The sequence below is a fragment of the Aptenodytes forsteri genome, unplaced genomic scaffold (assembly GCF_000699145.1).
Source record: "Aptenodytes forsteri isolate BGI_AS27 unplaced genomic scaffold, ASM69914v1 Scaffold339, whole genome shotgun sequence".
Classification (NCBI taxonomy): Eukaryota; Metazoa; Chordata; class Aves; order Sphenisciformes; family Spheniscidae; genus Aptenodytes; species Aptenodytes forsteri.
This window is the reverse complement of record NW_008795254.1, coordinates 217,713-239,037: the sequence shown is the minus strand read 5'-3', so window position 1 is coordinate 239,037 and position 21,325 is coordinate 217,713. Positions and strand designations below refer to the sequence as shown.

The following is a 21,325-nucleotide window of genomic DNA, read 5'->3' as shown; positions in this document are numbered from 1 at the left end:
CCTCAGAAGAAGCCTCCCCCAAATTCGCTATTGGAAAGAGACTTTATGCATGCTACAGCATCATTAGCAGCATCGTAAAATAAGCATATAGGGCCTCACTTTCTTCAGGGACGTGGACAGACATAAATGTGCTGCTTCTGTGGTTACCGCGGGGATCTCTGCTCTGGCTGACAAATTGGTCCCATCAGTCTCTCCTTGTGGTCCTGACCTGAAGGTGGCAATCCGCACTCTGCAGTGCAACCACAAATACTGCACAGTGATTTAAGTAGCTTTTCTTGTTTACAGCCTCTTTCAGCCCCAAAACCCTTCTGGAATATTTGCCATTTTTTCTCCGGGATTACTGCTGGCGCCTATCAATGACTCCCGACAGCGACTTCCCTGCTGGCCAAGGAAAGACTGCACTGTGGTTTTATTTAGGAATATGCCCTGGAAGCAGCACTGGCTCTGGATGCTTTTGGGAACTTCCCTCCCGTGGTTTGACAGAGCTCACCTACATCCCAGGAGGCTTTCAATGATACCTGAGTCCCACTGCATTTAGGAGCTTCCAAAAACCTGGGGTATCTGAGTTTGGGATGAGTGCTCAAATTGCAGAAAAGCCTCCAATACCGATAGGCAAAGCTGCACCAGTTGGAGCACAAGCTCACCTGCCCAGGGGCCTCCAGGGAGCCCCTGGTTAAATGAGGTCAGTCATCACCCACGCAGCTGGAGCACAAGCTCACCTGCCCAGGGGGCTCCAGGGAGCCCCTGGTTAAATGAGGTCGGTCATCACCCACGGAGACCGTGGAGAAACACTTCACTTCCCCGGCCCGAGACAGTCTCCGTGGGAATGCAGAACCTGCCAGAACCTCCTCTCTCACGCATCCCAAACATCTCTCCTGTGTTCTGCAAGATTATGCATTTCCCCTGTACCACGCGACGGAGGAGGACATACAGGCTAAACGCATAAACGGCTTTTAAAATAATGCAAATAAATACCCAGAATCAAGATGCTTTAGGGTATCTACCACCACCTCCCATTTTCCCACAATACATTCTGGTTCAGACAAGGCAGGAGGCATTTGAATGCTGCCAGAAAAAAAGTCAAGGCTGAAGCTTCAGGAGAGTTATCAGCGCAAGCCCAGGCTGATGAGTATAGACTGCCATGTATAAATATAGAACCACACCCACTTAAATTACATATATTAGTTTTATCTCTATTTATATATATATGTATAAATTAAGTATACATATGTGTGTATATACAGACACACATGCATGAATCTCAATAGTCCCTCTGTTGAGAAATCTATACAAATAAAAATACATCAACTATTCAGATATTCTTAAGTATAAGCAATGTGTTCTGATTGGGTTTTTCATAAATACGCATTAAAATTCTCCACAGTAGTCACCCTTGTGGGAATAGCAACATAGTTGCATAAGTTGTAAACTATAAATACAGGCTTTAAATTTTCTTTGAAGAACAGGTATAGCCAGTGTAAGTAACTTTCAGGGCAAACAGAAGCGATCAGAACAGAAAACCAGACTTGAGCACATGGCTCCAAAACATCTGTATTGCCGTTAACACATGCAAGTGCACAGGACCTCTCCAGTCCTCCCCACCCCCCAAAGTCCCTTTTAAAAGCTTTCTGTAATTGTGACGGGGGTTACAACTGAAACAATTTAATAGGGCTTAAGGAAGGCAGAGAAGAATGTTTTTGATAACAGATAAAGTACAAGAAAAAGGTCATGTTGCAAAATCCAAGAAAACCCCTCAAATTTGGGGACAGTGCATTATACATCTCCTCCTTAAGAAATCAGGGCAATCTTTTCAGTCCATCTGCATAATATTCTTCCCTATTCAGGGTTTCTAAATATGCTCTTAAAATGACTTTTTATAAAAATACAGTATTAGCCAATGCAATACCGTATTTTGTTTCCGTTAGATTAAAACCAAGAATGACACAACTGCGTTTTTAACTAAAAGAAAGTTTCCAACTACAAACATGAGGACGGGTGATGTGTTTTGGGGGATCAGTTAATATCCCATCTTTTCCATAAAACACATTCCTATTGTAACACGATGAAGTGCCTCAGCAGTACCGTGTACTAACTCTCCCCAGATCAGAGCAGGCGTGCCAGCAGCAACGGAAGGCTTGGTATAGATGAAGCCTGAGAAAATTCAGGTAGAGATATGTCACTGGGGTAGAAGCGGCATATCCAGGCTTGCGAGAACTGCAAAATTTAGGAAGAGTTTTAACTTGCACGTATATGTTACAGTATACCCTACCTTATCACAGTTTCTTTTCCCATCCATGATTACTTAGATCTTAATCCTGTGCGGTTTCAAGTACCTTCAAGCTCCTCCTCAGGCTTCTCTCTTGGTTCAAACCGTTAGTTTTCAATGAACCAGACTGAGCAACAGTCTGATTACAAGAAACTCTGAGAGCCTGAAAGTCAGCGGATGGCTACACACAGAAAATAGGAAAAAACCCCAGAATACACTACAGAGGAGTTCCAGGATTCTAGCAGGGACCTATACAATATCAGGAGTTTCATAAAGAAAGCATTTGATTTTTCTTTTGTGCAAACTGCATTGTACGTGACAGAAGCAGCGCATTAACCACAAAGTGCCCTCTTCATGTGACATCATAAATCTACTGTGAACCCTGCACGGCCCATTAACTTTGTCTCTAGACCAATTCTCCAGAAAAATTCTAATCCCATTAAACTTCCTGAACATCAAAGTTCTATTTTACAGAAAAGAAAACAAAGGCAAAATTTCACATGTCCACACGCTGGTGGTACAGAAAAATAATCCAGTCCTCATGTCTTAAGCACAAAAAACAACTGATGAAAGAAAACATGGTCCAGATGATAAAGTGCAATTATTATTTCAGTTGTGCTAAAAAGCCTTCCAATTCTGTAGTTTTACTTCTTGGTGATTTTATTCAACTTTTAATTATAACGGGTTTTTGCTTCTGTCCCCATCTTTCCAGTACTGTTCAGTCTGCATTTCTGTAAGCCGTGAGACAGTACGCTGAAAGGCAAAGATTTCCTCTTCTCCTGTAAACATGGAGAGTCCTTTGGCAGAATCCTACAATACACAAAACCAGTACCACAAAACTGTGAGAGACAGCTGTACTGAAGTGCATCCTATCTAACTCCTAAGGCTGAGTGCTTTACAGGCTTTGACAATACAACACGGCAGCAGGGCACCAAAAAAATAAAATGAACGTCCAAAAATTAAAGAAAAACACCTATTTCGGCTAGGTAACCCTGTGAAGGAACATAGCAAAACAAAAATTTGGATTTGAAACAACATGATGACATGTTAACCACCTATTTTCATTTTTCTGTTGACTAATTGTATACTGATTTAGACAAATCATTTAAAAATTCATTAACAATAACTAGGTTACAGGGAAAAGGAAAAACACAATCAAGAACGTGCAAAGTAGTACTGTTTGTGAGGGTTTGTGAGGCAGTCCTATATAGTCTAGGAAGAGGTGGAACAGACCATCTTTTATTTCTCTATTTTAAACGTAGGAGCTAAACTTAAATCAGCATTTTCACACATGACTGAACGGATATAATGATTAACAATCAAAATGACACTAAACCTTATGCAAACTGGTTCTATATATTGTGACATTTTCTTTGACTATGAATAAATAACGTAACATGCAATTATGAGAGCGACAGACACACTGCAGAAAAAGCAGCAAATCACTAGTTAAATGTTTACTTGATTCCTCTTCCTAAAATGCTGCTGTAATTATGAGACCAAAACCAATTTTGTTACAAAAGGGAGACAACGTTAATATCATGTACCTGGCTCAAGTCCAAATCATCCATCAACACTCTGTTGTCCTCTAGCTCACCGTTGTCATGTTCTACCAGGAACAAGCTTTGCAGAGGAGTCACTGCAGAACAAATAATACGCACCTGAGAGAAGGAAAACAGGCAACAGTATCATCGCTTGGGCTTTACAGAAAAGGGATAAAATACATGTTTTATGAAAAGCAAACTTCAAATTACGACCTTGGGGTTTTTTCCAGGTATTTTCCTTTTCTCTTATTAGCACTGCTGTTGCAGATTTACCCGACTTAGTCATTTGGAATATTAACCTTACAGGAGCTTTTTCTCAGTAACAACTCATGTAACTTTTACTCAGAGAACAGCATAACTGCTATTAAATACTCAGAATATCTGCTATACAGGCAATGAGTTCACAATCAACTTTACTTTCTAAAATAACAGCTGTAAAGTATTAGGAACCGATGCTTTCTTTCCCCCCATTGTTAGACTCCTCTCAGTAGGTAAGTGCACGGCACACGTATTTCCATCTAAAGAATGTTTAAATTCCAAATTTCCCAGAAGGCTGAGTTGAGCCACTCTTGCTTTCACCTATGCTACTCAAATGCACATTATTTGCTAATAACAATAATGATGCTGTTTTCATGTCTGCTGGGAGGAGATCCAATGTGCAGTGAGGTACAGCATCTTGGGGGGCTGCAATGAAGACAGACTGAAACATTATTACAGAAGGAGGCGCTTGTCGAGAGCATGCGGGCAAAATGTTTGCATTGTGGACAGGTCTCCACAAATACGCTCTCTCAGGTAGTTTTTCCAAGCAGCTACTTGTGACGAGAGTTTAACACTTGTGTTTTTCCTATGGAAGAAGCAACAGAAAGCAGCTGTTTGCTTGCAATTCTTAATGACAGCACGTAGCTAGAGCAGATCCCCCCCCCCCCCATTTCCAACACACTCTTATTAGTTTATAAATATTAGCATATCCTCTTAGAAACTGTCCATTTCCAAACCATAAAGCACAAAGAATCTGGCTGATTTAAATGAGACTACTCATACGCTTAGCTAGTTCAATACCTTGCTGAATCAGGGCCTTTCTGACCATCTTGCCAGGACATTCTTGAAAAAAAAAAATCTCAATTGGTATTTCCTGATTCCATAAATATTTAAGTGTGTGCATATATAATCACACATAAGATAGGGTTTCATACCTTGTATTACTTTTAAAATATAATCTTAAACACGAACTTCTCTTTGTTTTAGTAGTGCTGGTTTTGCTTCCATGATTGAAACCTCTGTAACTCCACATGAAGCGCTGCATTTATCGTTACTATTCCATTAGCAGTTCTGCAACCTCATGTAAAGCCTACAGTGACCGTTTCCTTCAAACTTAATAATGTAACTATCCTATTAACTCCTCAGCGCCCTGTTCAGGAAGGCACTGATTCCCAACCAACTGCCCATACAGATTAAAAATGTAAAAAATTTAAATTTACTCCAGCATGGTCGGCAGCACAATCTTTCATTATTAAAATGACGACATGGCTTCTTTGGCTTTCCTGGGTTAGGAAAGAAATAACATCCCTATTCAATAAAGGCAAATGAACTCAGGCTTATATTTATTGTCATGCTTAATACTCACAGAAATAAATTAAAAAAATACCTGCTTATGTGCCTTTATTGCAATGAGGCCTTTTTTGTGAAGCTAGAATGATGTTTCTTTGCAGTGCTCGTTCATTCTGCTTGTTTTCCAAATTATTACTACAGAAAGCCTTACTCCAAACCAACTATATCGGTCAGGTTTTAGGACTCCCAATATTATTCCTATACATATAGGAAAGGCTTGGTTCTCACCTTATGCTCATAAAAGGTATCAATAAGAGTAATGAAACGACGAGCTTGTGTCCTTTTTGCCATTGTAAGAAGTGGTATGTCACGAACAAAGACCGTGTCAAAATGCTTTGATATTTCCAAATAGTCACTGGCCCCAAGAGGCTGAAACAAAACAAACCGTAAGAAATGCAAACCCGTGATAGAATGATACACAAACACTGTATCTTGAAATACTACAATTACAGAAGAGAGGGTGTAAAGTCCTGATCGTATTCTTATTTTTGTTTCTTCGTATCTTGCTTCAGGAATGCTTGTTTGCCCTTACTGACATAGGTATATAAGGGTGCTCATTCATACTGTCAGCTTTACCTGAACAGTGTTCGATAGTTAAAAATGTGGCTCTTCCGCATTCTCACATTGTTATGATCTCTCTGACAACCTCAAACAAAATAATCACTATAAACCATAATACGTAGAAGACAAGAAAATCATGGTTAAGCTACGAAGTCAACCTAAAGCATAAATAATTTGAACAGCTATTAGGATGCTTTCCAGCAGCAAGATTTTTAAATGCAAATGCATAGGCTAGTTACTGACTCGTAAGTTGACCTGCATTTAGTTCACCCAAGACTAACCCAGACTGAATAAAAATCTTATGTTCTAAGTACTGAAAGCAAAGGAAGCAGACAAAAATACAATTTTGTAGCAGTTCCTCTGATTGTGGTTTCACCTGTAATGATGAAATAAAAATCCGTAATAAGAACTTAGTAGTTTCTATTTGTGTATCTAAACCATCAACAGAAGATATGTGCAAATAGTCGTAGCTCATTCAAGTACACATTCAAATACATTCATTTAAAATTACTTTTTCATTACATGGAAGGTAATTTTTTCTACAAGATCTACCCTATTAGTACTGCAGGCAGTACTTTCTCTTTAGCTATTAAGTCATCGTATTTAGGAGATAAACTTCATACTCCTGAATCTCGTCCCATTAGTTTTACTTGTGCGAGTACTTCAGTATCTTGGACGCAACTACTCCATAGACCAAGATCAGCAGCAATCAAGTGTTGCGTGATAATGTCACAACTCCCTTCCCAAACAATGAAATGTGCTGTACCAACAGTATTACATGGTTATAAAGCACTGCAATACTGCTGATATCTTAAAAACAGGAAATAAAAAATATTTTCTCTAACTGAAATTGCTAGACAAATTTGCCATAGGCCAAGCATAACTGCTTAACTAGAACCCTTCTGCAAGAAGTTATTTTAAGCAATTATTAATGGCTGTCCATGACCAGGACTTTGGGTTTTATTTAGATGCAAGAATGAAAAACCCATAGAAATGGTCTATACGCAAGCACAGGAGAGTGAAGCCTTGATGGCATTCCAAAAGTTCTTCTGAAAATTAATGGGAATAAGCTCGAGCTTCTCACCAGCTAACCCACCAGGCAGGTATTAAAGCCTCTGACTCTAAGCCAGTTCTCCCATTTGCAGTCTCATGAATCGCCCTGCTTTCCCATTCACAACCATGCAACTTCCCTGTGGCATCTATGGAAAAGAATTATTACAAAAACTTTCAAGTGCTTTCAGCAGTGTTTAAGAGCAGTATACATTATATCCTCTCCTCATAGTTATATATACACTGTTTACTTTCTCCCTCCATTTCAGCCCCCCAGCCACTACTATGGACTTCTTAACCAGAAACCGAGAAACTAATCATCACGAGGGCCACCAGCAACAGCTTCATGCATCGCCTCTGAAAAAAATCTCATCTGGACAAAGAGTAGCTGAACTCAAAATGTTTTGATGAAAGAAAGCATGAAAAGGTTCAAGAAAGTGAAAGGAACTGCTGGATGGAAACATTACAGAGCTAGCCCACCGCGTATCTCGCCATCAGATACAAGGGATAGCTAGCTGTACAACAATCGTATCAAGTGCAAAAGAAAACAATGGAAGCACTAAAAGCAACACAACTAGGATACTGCTGAAGATTTTAAGATTGGTAGTAAGCAAATGGTTTAGTAACGATAATTTTTATTCCATACTTAGGACTGAAGTATTGTTAAGTACAGAGGAGATCAAGTATGCCTGTGCGCTGAGTACCTGAGAGGGACAACAGCAGTGATCTAATTGCCTGTGAGCAAGGAAATAATTTCTCATGTCTCTCTTTAGGTAAGAAATTACAGACATTACTGCTATTCAGGTTCATTCTTTTATCACATGAAGAGCCCAAGCACTCTTCTGCCAAAGCCCAAAACCCTGAGGAATTATTCTGTCTTGCCCCAATGTGATCCACTTTCTCACCCAAACCATATGAACACACCCTCCTCATTTCAAATACGAAGTATTAAATATGAAAAGCTGATTCCCTAAATAAATAAATAAATAAATAAATATTAAAGGCTTCAAACTTTTGCAAAATCCACAAACTGAAGCGCCCAACCGCTAAGCTATACATCTAAGAACTTGGTGGGCACCTTGGTGGGTATCCACACATGAAAATTAAAAACCTGGAGAGTTGGAGAGAGGAAACAGGTGGAGGACAAAAATAAGGCTAATGCATTTCAAGTGGGAAGAAAGGAAGATGGAATACTTCTTTTGCTTTTTATACAGACATAAAACCACAGTTCACAGAGGGTTACAATATGCATCTTTATCACAGCCCAAGCAAGAATTCAATCCACTTCAGCAGTGCAAAAAGCAGGCAATTCAAAAATTCCTCTAATTACGGACATAAAAGGCAGATCATTTCGAGCTGTTTAACAAGAATTTCTGAAACACCTACACCAGCGCTAAGTGATAATATTCTGTAAATGTTGGCAGAAACGTGCCTTTGGACACTCCAAAATCTTATGATCAGAAAGATCTGAGCCTAGCAGCCATGAGTATTTTAATAAAGTAAGTTTGTACCTCCCTGCCAAGACTCGAGGCTGGTGAGACGCAACTGAAATTCCGAGTCAGCCAGTCTGTTGTTTTATATGGCTCAGTTGGCATCAGCTGTAGTTCTTTACATAGAGGAGTTCTCAAACCCTCTCCTTTTAGAGTTTAGAAAGACATAACCCTGGAGATGAAGACAAAGCTTTTAATCCTGTTTTCAACATGACTTACTCTCATCTTGGACAAGTCCTTTAATTTCCTTCTGCCTTACTCTACCTACTGCAAAAAGAAGGAACAACCAGCAAATTTGCAAATGCTCCAGGGACAGTTTAAAGCCCTTTTTGTATTCCTCTAACCTTGGTATTGGCCTAATTTCCATGCTGCCTGCAATTGCTTCGAAGCTTTTCTAACTCACCAGCTACACTCAAAATGCTCCAAATGCAGGAGACCATGATGCAGGCGCACCCCGACAGCTTCTCAAGTCGCATTCTCACTGGCCTGTTGCCCTTGCAAAACTGGCATGAGGCTGGCACAAGCACCCAGGTACCAGGTCTGCGCCACACAGGAAAGAGCCAGGGAAAATGGGTTCAAGGCCAGATCACACCACGGCTGGAGATTCTGGCTGTACGGTCCATATGCAGAAGCTCCACTGAAGAGCAGATTTATGCTGTTTCAGCAGCCAACAGCCCTCCCCTCACCTTTACGGTATTGCCTACACAGGCCCTTTTTCCTCACCTTACAGCAAGTACTGGCTGGGTCCTGACTGCCAACGATACAGGCTTGGGACAAGATGACGAGACTAGTGGCAAATGATTTTAGACACTTACCGTTGTCCTCTGTATAACCTTCCAGGGCTGAAATTTATTTTACGAACCTCACCCAGTCACAGACAGTATTCCATTTTTAGTCAGTAGCATACATGAAGGTATTACTTCCTCTGAAGTTGCTAATGAAGCTACAAATCCTCCTAATATACAGGCTTGGGACAAGATGACGAGACTAGTGGCAAATGATTTTAGACACTTACCGTTGTCCTCTGTATAACCTTCCAGGGCTGAAATTTATTTTACGAACCTCACCCAGTCACAGACAGTATTCCATTTTTAGTCAGTAGCATACATGAAGGTATTACTTCCTCTGAAGTTGCTAATGAAGCTACAAATCCTCCTAATATTGACACATATATATGTAATCCTCTTATTAAAAGTTTAGCCTGATTAATCTGGTCCTCTGAACAACATTCTAAAAATAACAACTTGATTTGGTGTGTGTTTCTGGTACTGTCTGATCTTTTTTTGTTTCATCAATTATCGATCAAAACTTAACTTCAGAACCATAACACATTTATGCAAAAATTGTCACTTACCATGTTACCAGTTCTTTCAGATGCTGCAGTATTTTTTTTTGGAAAAAAAAAAAATAACAGATAAGAATGTTTCTGATGCTATTATTGTTCCTGCATGTGTATATAAGGTAAAACCGTTGTAGATTTTTGTCATTAACTCTGATGCCAGGAGTCAGTATTTTATAGGCATCATACTAATGCAAAACGCATTAGCACTAACATGAGCTACCTTCCTGACAAAGTGTTTACTCCACTTCAGCCTGCTTGACTGAGTTCTCACCTTCATTTGTTTTTGTTTCTCCGTCTACTTAATGCATTTTCAGCTATCATCATCTCAGTTCAAGTAGGATGTTTATTATTTGGAGCTCTCTGTGGACTGTTTTAAGAGTTAGTCGTCTCCTGTTCGTATTACATATTCCATTTAATTAAAGTACAAAGCATCCTTTTTCTTTGTTGACTCATCAGTGACAAAGTAGCTCATCTTTTAGAGATTGTCTGAAGAAAACAGAACGCTTTACATATGTTAGAAAAAGATATTTCATCTCAAGAGAAAATTTATTTTTGTTTATGTTGGAAGATATTCCAAGGCCAGTTCCAGTAACATCCTGAAGAGTTCTGATTGACAACAACTACAATTTAGCGCAGACACTCCAACACTCCAAAACTTCCTAAAACCAAAATACAGTTTAAGACTAGATAATGTTTACAACTTGGACATTAAGCAATAACAAAAAATGATAGAGCTTCTTCTGTTGTTTCCAAAGGAGCCACGCTCTATCACTAGTAGGGCTGATAGAACAGAGCACTGAGGTAATATTTCAAGATCATAACTCAAGAAAGAACAGAAAAACCTAAGGCATGGTCTGTGATGCAGCTGCATGCTGAAGTTTAAATAAAAATGTAAGATCGTTAGGGCATGACTAACTTGGTTAAAAAATTTAAAGACACTGATGGCAGTGCAAATCGGAAAGCTCTGTAAGTTACAGGCAAAGATGAGAAGTTCATTTGAAGCATTATTAATAAACTGAGAATTTAATGAAGAAGGTAATTTCTTATCAAGTTTTACTGAAGGTTTCTGGTAGAAAAAAAAAAAAAAGGCATGTCACTGTGTAATTAAAGATCACATCAGAGGGCATACTGAGGAAAGACTAAAATAACGTGCAGTTTTGTTTTGGAGCTTCCTAACTAAGCATTATGAGTTGGCCTGCAACTTTAAAATCGTTATTTTAACTTGTTTGAACACTACTTGACGTGAGGCTATACAACTTGTTTGTTAAAATACTAATTGATTCATTATTCTTTCTTTTAAAATATTCTTTAATGTATGTTTTAGTTACTAAGAGGGAAGACACCAAAAGTAAACAGACCAATGATGTTTTCAGCAGTAATCACACAAATGAAAACTGTATTTTAAAAACATTACTAAAGCTGAAAAGTCAGACACGGATATTAGATAGCAGTTGCTTGTGCACCCTTAATCTTTCTCTCTTCGATATATGCTATAGTCTTGACTTACATTAACTGATGCTTCTCCCTCCCCCAGGACCCTTGACCTACCCAGTACGCGCAACAGCGGTTCTCATATAATGCACACTTACCAATACATGTTTTGTCCTCATTTCTGGTGAGTCACAAGATCTCATTTTTCATGGACTTTTCAAATGTTTGTGTAGAAGAAGAATTATGCATTTCTTCTTCGGCTTTTGTTACCTCAACAGCTAGGTACTTCATCTGCAGTAATGAATTTATCTCCACAACTACGGCTGTGAATCAAGAAAGTGGTACTATCTCCATTTTACAGAGGACAGAGAAATTATAAGCGAGCTCTTGATGCCAGGTTAAGGACCTCTGAAAGCTGATTTTTCAGGTTTCATGGACCACTACCAACTCAAAGTACAACGCCCACTGACTTCAGTTAGAGCCATGACTACGGCAGTCTAAGACTCTGTGCCTAAAGAAGAATGTCCAGAAAATTAAGATTACAGTTGCCAACAGTGAAAAGGTGGGGTTTTGGTTGGGTTTTTCTGGTTTTTTGGGGGTTTGGTTTTGGTTTTGTTTTTTTTAAATAAGAATAGTATCACGCACTAACTCTGGTGCAAACTGTGACAGAAGCCAATTATGCAAGGCAGCATTCAGCTGTATGTGATCATGTAATTACAATATCACATAGCAATGATTACTACTGTAGTGCCTATGCAGAAGGAGGGAAAAACTCAGATAACACAAGCAACAGTCATTCTGGAACTTCCTAACTGCATTTTGGCGTTGATAGCACCTTATCTTATACCTACTGCACATCCTTTGTTTAAGTTGTTTTCCAGCTTTGACACCCACATGGATGATCAGTAGAGCAGGAATCTGAGATCTATAAACCCTGGGGTAGAAGATATTTTCCAGATCAAGTACAGCCCCCTGCTATCTCAGGTTACCTCATCACAGAATCCTCGTAAGAACCGATTTTGCTGGATCTTACAGCAGAAGTTTTTTAGTCACATTTCTCATAGTGGAAAGTTGTTTCAGACTTTTGCCCTTCTGCTGATTAAGAAGATGCTTGCAATTTCCAGCTTTTTTTTTTTATATTCATAATTTTATATTCACGTATGACAGTGCTACTACTAACAGAAATAGTGCTTTTACGTTCTTGGTCTTTATTTGGGGTGACTGATGTGGATGAGGTTCTCACAATTCTTCCTCCCCCTCCTGTGGGGAAAACATGCATGCCATTCTAGCCTAGTACACCTTTTCTGCACCTGCTCTGCCCAAGTTCATTTTCTTGCACACAGATGAATACCGCATTAGTCTGATATTTGCCCATTTCCCCATTTTATCCCAATTGAGTTGAAATGTCAGTCTCATTAGAGCACGCTGCTATGTTCACTCATCATTCAGCACAATCACTCCTGCCTTAGAAGAGCTTATCTACTACATAGCGACAGACATCCATACTGAACCTACAAGAAGTGAGATGCCTCAAAGACCTATCCGCTGGTCAAAGCTGGCTACAGACTGGTGGAACAGCAGAAGGCATGCTTTTGCTCCCAAAGCCCCCGCTGCCAAATTTCCAGTTCCCACTCCAAAGTATGGCATTTGTCAACAAAAAGGTCTCCAAAAATAGTTAAGGCTTAAAAAGAAAAGAAAAAAAAAAAAAAAAAGGTTTCTGTTGCTTTGTACAGTAAGCAAACAAGCCTACAAACAATTTCAACAGGTATAAGCAGGTAAAACACAAAAGGCCATAAGGAAGAAGTGTATATACATCAAAATTACATGTAAGTTCCCCTTAAATAAGCTACTAGATCACAATTCAAGTGATCTTGTGATTTTTTAAGTTTTCAAAAGAACCTAGAAACTATGGGAATTAGGTTTATAGGTCGTTCTATTTATAGGTCTATTTAAATATTGGCACTTACTGTTAAGATTTCAAAACCATGGTCAATGAAGCTTTAAAAAAAAAAGTACATTCAGGCACTTAAGAAACAAAAAATTGAATTAAAAGGGCAAACCCTTAAAACCATACTTGGCTTCAAAGATCTTGTCTTTGTGTACTCCCTGGTCTATAAAGTACAGGATCTAAAACCTCAAGGTTTACGCACCTTTCACTGAAGGGAGTGCTTTCTAAAATTAAGCCCTGATACACAAAAAATAAAGTATAAAACAGAAAGGAGGTTTGACTAACAATATTACTACATTACAGTATTTCCACCTGAAATAAGTTTCTTAAGCGTATTTTATAAAATATACTTGTTCTGAACAACTCCATGGTATGTTTATTTACAACTACACTCAACAATCCTAAAGATGACACCAAATTATACAGTGGATACATTTAGCAGTTTTTAATGAAGGTAATTCCCTCAAAATGATTCAGAATCATTAAACTGCAAATGCAGCTGAGTTGTGTCATCATGTAGGGGAGACATTCAATTGACTTCAAGACAGACACTTGCATTCCTAAATCACTGGTTGCCTTTGAAAATGGTGACTTTTTTCTTCTCTTTTCTTTTTTAAAGCTTAGTTTCATGTTGCATGTTGAAGTGCAAGCTATTCAAGTTAGGAACCACATCTGGTCTGTAGAAAATCACTGGTTGCCTTTGAAAATGGTGACTTTTTTCTTCTCTTTTCTTTTTTAAAGCTTAGTTACATCTTTCATGTTGAAGTGCAAGCTATTCAAGTTAGGAACCACATCTTCCTCCTGGTCTGTAGAGTGCACCTATTGCAGTGGAACAATAACCTAACAGAAACTGCTTGCCACTTCTTTGTTGTGTTAATCTACACAAATACTGTATTTTGCCAATTACAGAAATGCTAAACAACTTCTAGGAAAAAAAAAATCGCAGTAAGATAACCTTTTACAACATAGATATTAAATTTATTTTCTTAGCTTTGTTATAATGTAGTATGTTTGCTAATGGTTAGTAACCCAAATTCCCGTGCTCTGTTTTCCAGCTCAAACTGAAAACATGACCTTATTTAAATTACTTTAAAAATAATAAACCCCATAGATTCATCTAGCCCCATATCTTCTAACAGTGGCCAGAAGCAGCTGTCTAGGGTGAATATAGGAATAGCATATGCATATGGCAATACTTTGCTGATATACTTCCCCGTGTACCAGTGACTTGTTGTTTATGAACTTCCACGTATTTCTGTATTAAACCTCCTGCATTTCACACGACTGTTTGTTCTTTAGTTTACCCATCCACAAAATCAGTTTTATAGATACACTTTCCTATCCTGTTAAGACACTATGTTCATTGGTACTTGGCAGTCAGATGAAAGGATATATTTAATTACCTAATGAAAAGACTGTAGGATCCATGAAAGAAAGTTATTCAACCTTTGTAAAGAAAAGGCTAAAACGTGTTTGAGTACACTAAAAAGTCAGTATTCCCAGCAGAGGGCAGCAGTTGCTATACACAAGTGAGAGGAAGACTTTAAAAGATAATATTGTGAGGAAGACTGTACCTCCTTAATCCCTTAGGACCTTGGAAGATTACATATGAAGTACACTGTTGTCTAAATTATTTATACCAGATCAAGATTCAAGCCAAACTGTCACAATTACCAGTTTCTGAACAAAATTTTAAAAGGGAAGTGAAGAAAGAGGACTGGCAGAGGGTGATTTTTCTAAGGCATAATGAACACTGACTTTTATGTGTAAACACAGAGAAATTAAATCTCTCTGATGGGGCAGCAAGACTTACACTTGCATGATTGCTAGTTTAGGATATTGAGCTTTTAAAATCAAGTTAATATGTACATTTTATTTTTAAAAGTATTTTCATCTGAACTTTGGATATACATACAACTGCTGAGAAAAGGGATAAGGAAAAACAAGTTTTTTATAAACACGATGTTGAGTTCAAGTTATCAGATCTGGTCATCCAAAAAGCCTTCTAGAATTTGTCAAAGACAATTATAAACTGTATTTGCTTGTCAAGAACCAGCTCCTTAGAATCCACTATCGTGGTGATTTTTCATTCACACACTATCTCAATGAAAAAATTAACTAATTATGTTTTGCAACAGTAACTCCATTGGTAGATGTATCCCTCATTGTACCACTGGAGAAACTGACAGGAAGAAATTAATTAAAGGCCACAAAGAATGGGGGAAGTTAAAGTTAGCATTAAAATTCAGGAACTCTGTCGGTATTCTGCTTGGTGCCTCTCCCAGCCTTCTCTGGCTACATTTGTTCATTTTATGGGGCCTTAGAAAAGACGGTATGATAACAAACATTTTGATGAAAACCAAGGATAGTTCTCCTGGATGATTACACTGGAGAAGCACATTTACAGGACTCCATTCTAATGAGTAGGTAACTACTTTCAAGCCACGACAAACACTACCATGTGCCATGCTGCCACATAAACCCTGGCATGTCAGATCTGAAAAACTGCTTCTCATTTCGCTCTAAAGCAACTAAAATAGATGGATATCCTCTCATGCAGCATTTTTTAGTTTTCCACGTGTTCACATAGCCAGTGAAGCAAAAAAGCTAGGTGTATGGATTTGATATTAACTATATTAGCTAAAACTTGGGATTTTCATCAACTGGGAAACTATGATTTAAAAATTGACGTACACAATAATGTAACAAGATGCTTTCTACCAAGTCAACTGCATGTCACATCAGCATTGCATACAATATATTATCTCTATTTTATTTTTATAAACATTAATGGACAACTGGTAATTACCAACATCTGATGCATTATTTTAGACAGAAATAACTCCTTATGTTCTTGACATGAAAAAATTTGATGCTAACACATGAAACAAGAAATGAAAGACTGTAATACTAGAAGGGCACCTATTCTTATCTCCCAAGGTCTTCAGGTATTAATTACAAGAGCAGCTATTTTGAAAATTGTGCTTGAAGCTAGGAGATGTTTCAAATGATATAAAGTTACCAATTGCTGATTTGCTATTTTAATCTATTATGTATTGGCTGACATTTCATGAAATCATGTGATACAAAAGTGGAAAATGTTTTAATATTTCCCTTTAAAACAGAATTCTGATTTTATTTCAAAGGAAACATCACTGAATATGAAACAGTTTTACAGACTGTTCATATGAAATACTGTATTACAAAAGTTACTGTCTAAGTAATCGTCTGAGCAATTTCAAACACATCTCCTTAGTCCTACACCAACAAATGTAAACAGGTTTGGATGTTTATCCCCCTGGACTGCACTGTAACAGTTACCCAAGACCAGACCAGAAGACATATTGTCGCAACGATGTGAAAGCAGAGTCATTTGGGTGATAAGCTATTTCTCCAACATAATAAGAACATCTATCCTTTCACACGTTGACCCTTGCAAAACTTGAATTCTTTTTTCTGGAACCATTAAGGGTTATGGATAGCCAAAGGAATCAGTTCACAAAGTTTTGAGTACAATGTCGTCCACTCATGCCGCAATGATTATCGAGAACTGTATGAGCAGTGGTATATGCCAGTTTCAGAAAAATAAAAAAAAAATAAAAATAAAAAAAAAATTGCAACTCCAAGATAATATTGTAACAATTCAGTGTGATCAAAAATAACTTCCCAAAACAACTGATGCCCTTCATTACACTCACTTATCCCTCTACCTTAAATTAAATAGTTTTTGGAATTATGAACCAAATGTAACAGAGGAAATGAGTTTAACCAAAGTTAACTGCATTAACTAAATTAAATTATATGATATTTTGAGTTGTTCTGTCAGAAGATGTTGATAATGTAAACTTTTTCACACACACACACAAAAGCTTGCTGTCTTGTATTTACTAAATGGGAAACATGTAAACAAAAGTCTACGTAGAGTTGATACCCACCTTCCATTATGAAACTAGTTTTCATCTTGAAACTTTCCCATTCTGAATGGATGCCTCAAACTGACTTCATACGAACATGCATCTGTGTGTGTGAATGAATATTTACTTGTAAAAGTTTTGGTCAATTACTATATTTCTGAGAGTAAGGCCATTATAGACCTTGCTCCTCAAGTTAGACTTTCCTTTAGCAGTGGCTCAGTGAGAAGTTGTAGTGCTTCCATGCTGTGGAGCAGGAATGTCAAGTTTGGAAGAAAGGTTTCTTGGTATCAGGGAAATGTCTTATACATGTGCTGTGAAACCCCACTCAAATCCAAGGAAGTTACAAGCCTCAAAAAAACGCAGTCTGAACTCACTGCACAGACTGATAGTAGACTATTGTCGACTCCCAAAAGCATGAGGGGGCTGAGTGCAGGTTATCCCCTCAAGATGGACTGGGCACATTCCCCTGCCGGCTGCCGAACTTCTTCACTGCACGCGCAGGTGCAGTGAGACAGCTGCCGACAGGCAGCGGGGACCCTGACTCTCTCATGTCCCTAGTTTCAGACAATTTAAGACCAGAAGAGATCATGAGATCCTCCAATTTCCTCAATTTTAGAGACAGCTAAGCCTAAGAACTAGTACTTAGCTCAAACACAAACACCTCTTCCTAAAATGACACCCAGTTTTGACCCACAACACAGTACAAAGAGGCTCTGCAACTTCCTTCACTGTTTCAAATGCGTCAATGTGTGCTTTTTCTTCTTCTTTTTTAAATCTGAATCTCTCTGTAGTCTCTGGTTTTCATTATGCTATCCTCTACTAGATTTAGGAGCCCACTAATACCTGTATTTTTTTTCCTGTGAAGATAGCTGTACGTTATAAAATCATCTCCCAGTCCTCTTTTTGATAAGCTGAACAAAGCGAACTGTAAGTCTCTCATCTGAGGGCACAAATTCTCCAGCTCGAACAACCTGTGGCTTTTTCAACAACCTCTTCAGGTTTTTCAATGTCTTTTCTATAATTCTGATGTCAAAACCACACCTAACATTCTGCCATCAATCTGAGATGTTTTCAAAATTAAAACAATCTTTTTATCCTCCTGTTTATTTCCACCCTACCCATCCCAGATGAAATTAGGTCTAAATAATCTTCTGAGAACTCCTTTTGAGCTGTTTGTCCATTACAATGCTTAAATCTATTTCCAAGTCATCACGTCTAGGACACAGTCTCCTCCTCCTGTAGGTATGACTTGTATTCCAAATTTCTAGATGTAAGATTTTGTGTTTGCTTAGATTAAAAAAAAGCCAAAACAAAACAAACCCTCTCCCTCCTCCCCAAAATCTCAATTCTGCTGAGAAATAAATTGTTGCACACAGCATCCCCATTTTCATTGCTTCGCGCCACCCCATCCCCCCACCAAGCGCCACTCTTAGTATTTACAGCAAATTCGTATTAGCATTTATGTTACATTTAAAACTGCCGGGGGAAAAAAACAGTTGTACTGGGCTTGGTATAAAAATGTGCTCATTAAAAATGCTACACTCAACAACAATCCTTCAGTAGTAATTCTTCTTATATGTTAGTTAACTATCGTCTCAATCCATTTAACATATACTTTCCTGACACTGCATAATGCCAATTTCTTAGTAAGAACAGCATCTACAAAACTCAACCTTTTCCACAAAATCAGGGAGACTGGAATTCATTTCATTTCCATTCTTTAGTTACCTACTCTGTGAATCCAGAACCAGCTTTACCATTACCCTTTCTGGACTAAAATCTGACTGACAGCCTGCAGTTTTGCAAGTTACCGTGTGTGTTTTGCTTGTTTTTTTTAATATTGGCACATAATAGCACTCGTCTAGTGCCATGGAATTTTTCTTGCACTCCAACATTTATCAAAAATAAAAAGCTAGTCAAAGATCTCAGCCTAGTTTTCCAGGACTCCAATGATTCAAAATGTACTTGCAAGCTATTTTTAACATACTATAACTATTAACAGACTGGTTTCCCATGCTATCAGTGTGTTGGTGCAGATTATAAACAAGTCCGCAGCGCTGTATGGGGCACGGAAAGTTATTTTACTATCCTTTAGTGAAGCAAATATTTCACTCTGCTTCACCTAGAACAAGTATTTTTTGCAAAACCTTTTGCTTTTTCCACATCATTATTAAAAGTTCAGCCATCTCCAGCTAAGAATAAGCCAGTAACGTTCAGATAATATAAACCATATCCAAACTCCCATTTTACTTAACAACAACAAGTCTTATAGCTGCGCAGACATGATAATTGCCCATGACCTTTAGTTGCTCTTTAATTTTCCCACACTTCATAACTAGTTGCCAGTCATTCTATACTATTTGATTCTGTCTTGACATTAACACAGGACATACTTTTACTACCTTCTTCCTCAAAAAGTCCTCCTTCTTCTTTTTTGTTGTTGCTTACACTTCCCTTACCAGTTAGTTTTGGTCATACTTCCCTTTTGCTTTTGAAAATTGCTCTTCCTGAACACTCCAATACGTAATTTCACTGTTTGGAAGTATCTTTTGGTTACACTGAATGTTAGAAAATTATGGAGAAGACTATCCCTACGCAACACAAATTTCTAGATGAATTCATCACTGTAAGCTCCCATAAAGCTGCTCAAACCAAACGCCCTTGTACCGGATGTAGTACATTTTATGCCAGAAAATTATCATTTGCAATTTTCAGGCTAATTACTTTTCACCATTTTCTGCATTTCATCTACAGCATAAGCTTCCCATACAATGGTAGTTTTTTTCTTTACATGCTTTTTATAGCCAAGTGCTCAAGAAGCAATGCATCTCATTCTCCATTTGCAACAGACCCCTATGAGTACTCCCCCCTTGGGTTTGTTAGTTAGTAGACTGATATACATTCAAGATCCTTCTATTAATTAACATTAAGGCAGGTACCAGTGTCTTTAACGTTGCATACTGTCCTCCGCCTCTTTTAGCCACTCTGTCCTTAAGTAGGCTGTAAGCACTGATTTCACATTCTTATTTTCTGAATTGTCCCACAAGGTTTCAATAATATCAATTATATCTCTTTTTTCCCCATTAATGAGAATTTCCTATTTATCATGCTTGTCACCAGGTCTTATCACTGATATGAAACCAACTGCAAATCTTGTTTTCAATTCTGTTATAAGTTTAATTGGCTCCTGCGACACCAACTTTAGATTGCATTTATCTGCCTAGGATGCTTTGCTTGGGCTGCCAGTTAAGCCCCTTCCTGGTTGCTACAGGCTCCAGCTAGGAAGATTCCCTGCCCTGTGTCCGTCCCTTCATACAATCTGCCTTCCCTTGGGACTTTGTCCCCATGTCCTGCACGAAGAAACCTGCTGATTCACTCTAGCCAAAGCCAACAAATTCCCCTCCAGTATTTTCTTTTGTGTATCTTCCTTTTCGTTACATCTTTCTCAGCCTCCTAGTTTCCTTTTTCTTAATAGTTGCATTCATGATGCCTGTCAACTTATCTACCATTTGGTACCACAAGCAGTACACCAAATACCTTGTACCTATGTCTCCTACAGCTTTCTGTTTTATCCTCCACAAATAGTCCCTACTATTAGCCAGCTTACTTGAATATATATGAATGACTTTATACTTCTTGTCATGTTGAATGTCTCCTGACTTTGGGGGTTTTTTTTGGCTACAAACCACCAGTGCACTCTTCTGGATCCTGCCCATTTTTTCTTTTTTCTTCTGTGGCATCAGTGGGAATGACTTCCCATTCTGACTGTTAAAAAAAATACTGCATGTATAATTTTTTCCATTGAAAAGTTAAAAGATTTCATGAAAAAAGGAACATGGTTTCATGGTTTGCCAACTGAATTTTTCTTTTGCCTTTTAGCAGATTTTCAAGGCAATCGGGCTGGCAAACGGAGGAACAGGGCAGGAAAGGTCTTAAATGCAGCTTATACCGATGGGAATTTTTTTACTATTGCTATGAAGTGCTATAAAAGTTTGCATTTGTGAAAAAAATCTTATTAGAGGCAACTCAAGCCATTCATCCAAATTTAACAGACAATTCTGAAGTTCATGACTATACTCCTCTATGAAGTGAGCACACTGATACCACCTTACCAGTACACTAATGTAATATTTATGAAGGTACATCAGTGATCCGAAGAGAAAAATCAGGG

The 21,325-nt window shown here is 38.2% G+C and overlaps 1 protein-coding gene across 1 annotated transcript in view; it reads right to left on the bottom strand.

The window, feature by feature from the left end:
- Window positions 1-1,674: 1,674 nt before the first annotated feature.
- The window catches only part of LACE1 (lactation elevated 1), a 70,406-nt gene continuing 50,755 nt past the window's right edge, over window positions 1,675-21,325 (bottom strand). The window contains exons 11-13 of the mRNA XM_019472024.1: window positions 5,647-5,787; window positions 3,814-3,927; window positions 1,675-3,076 (exon numbers count right to left, since the gene is read on the bottom strand). Of these exons, the coding sequence (XP_019327569.1) occupies window positions 2,942-3,076; window positions 3,814-3,927; window positions 5,647-5,787 (390 nt within the window). The 3' untranslated portion in view covers window positions 1,675-2,941. The remainder of the gene's footprint in view (window positions 3,077-3,813; window positions 3,928-5,646; window positions 5,788-21,325) is intronic.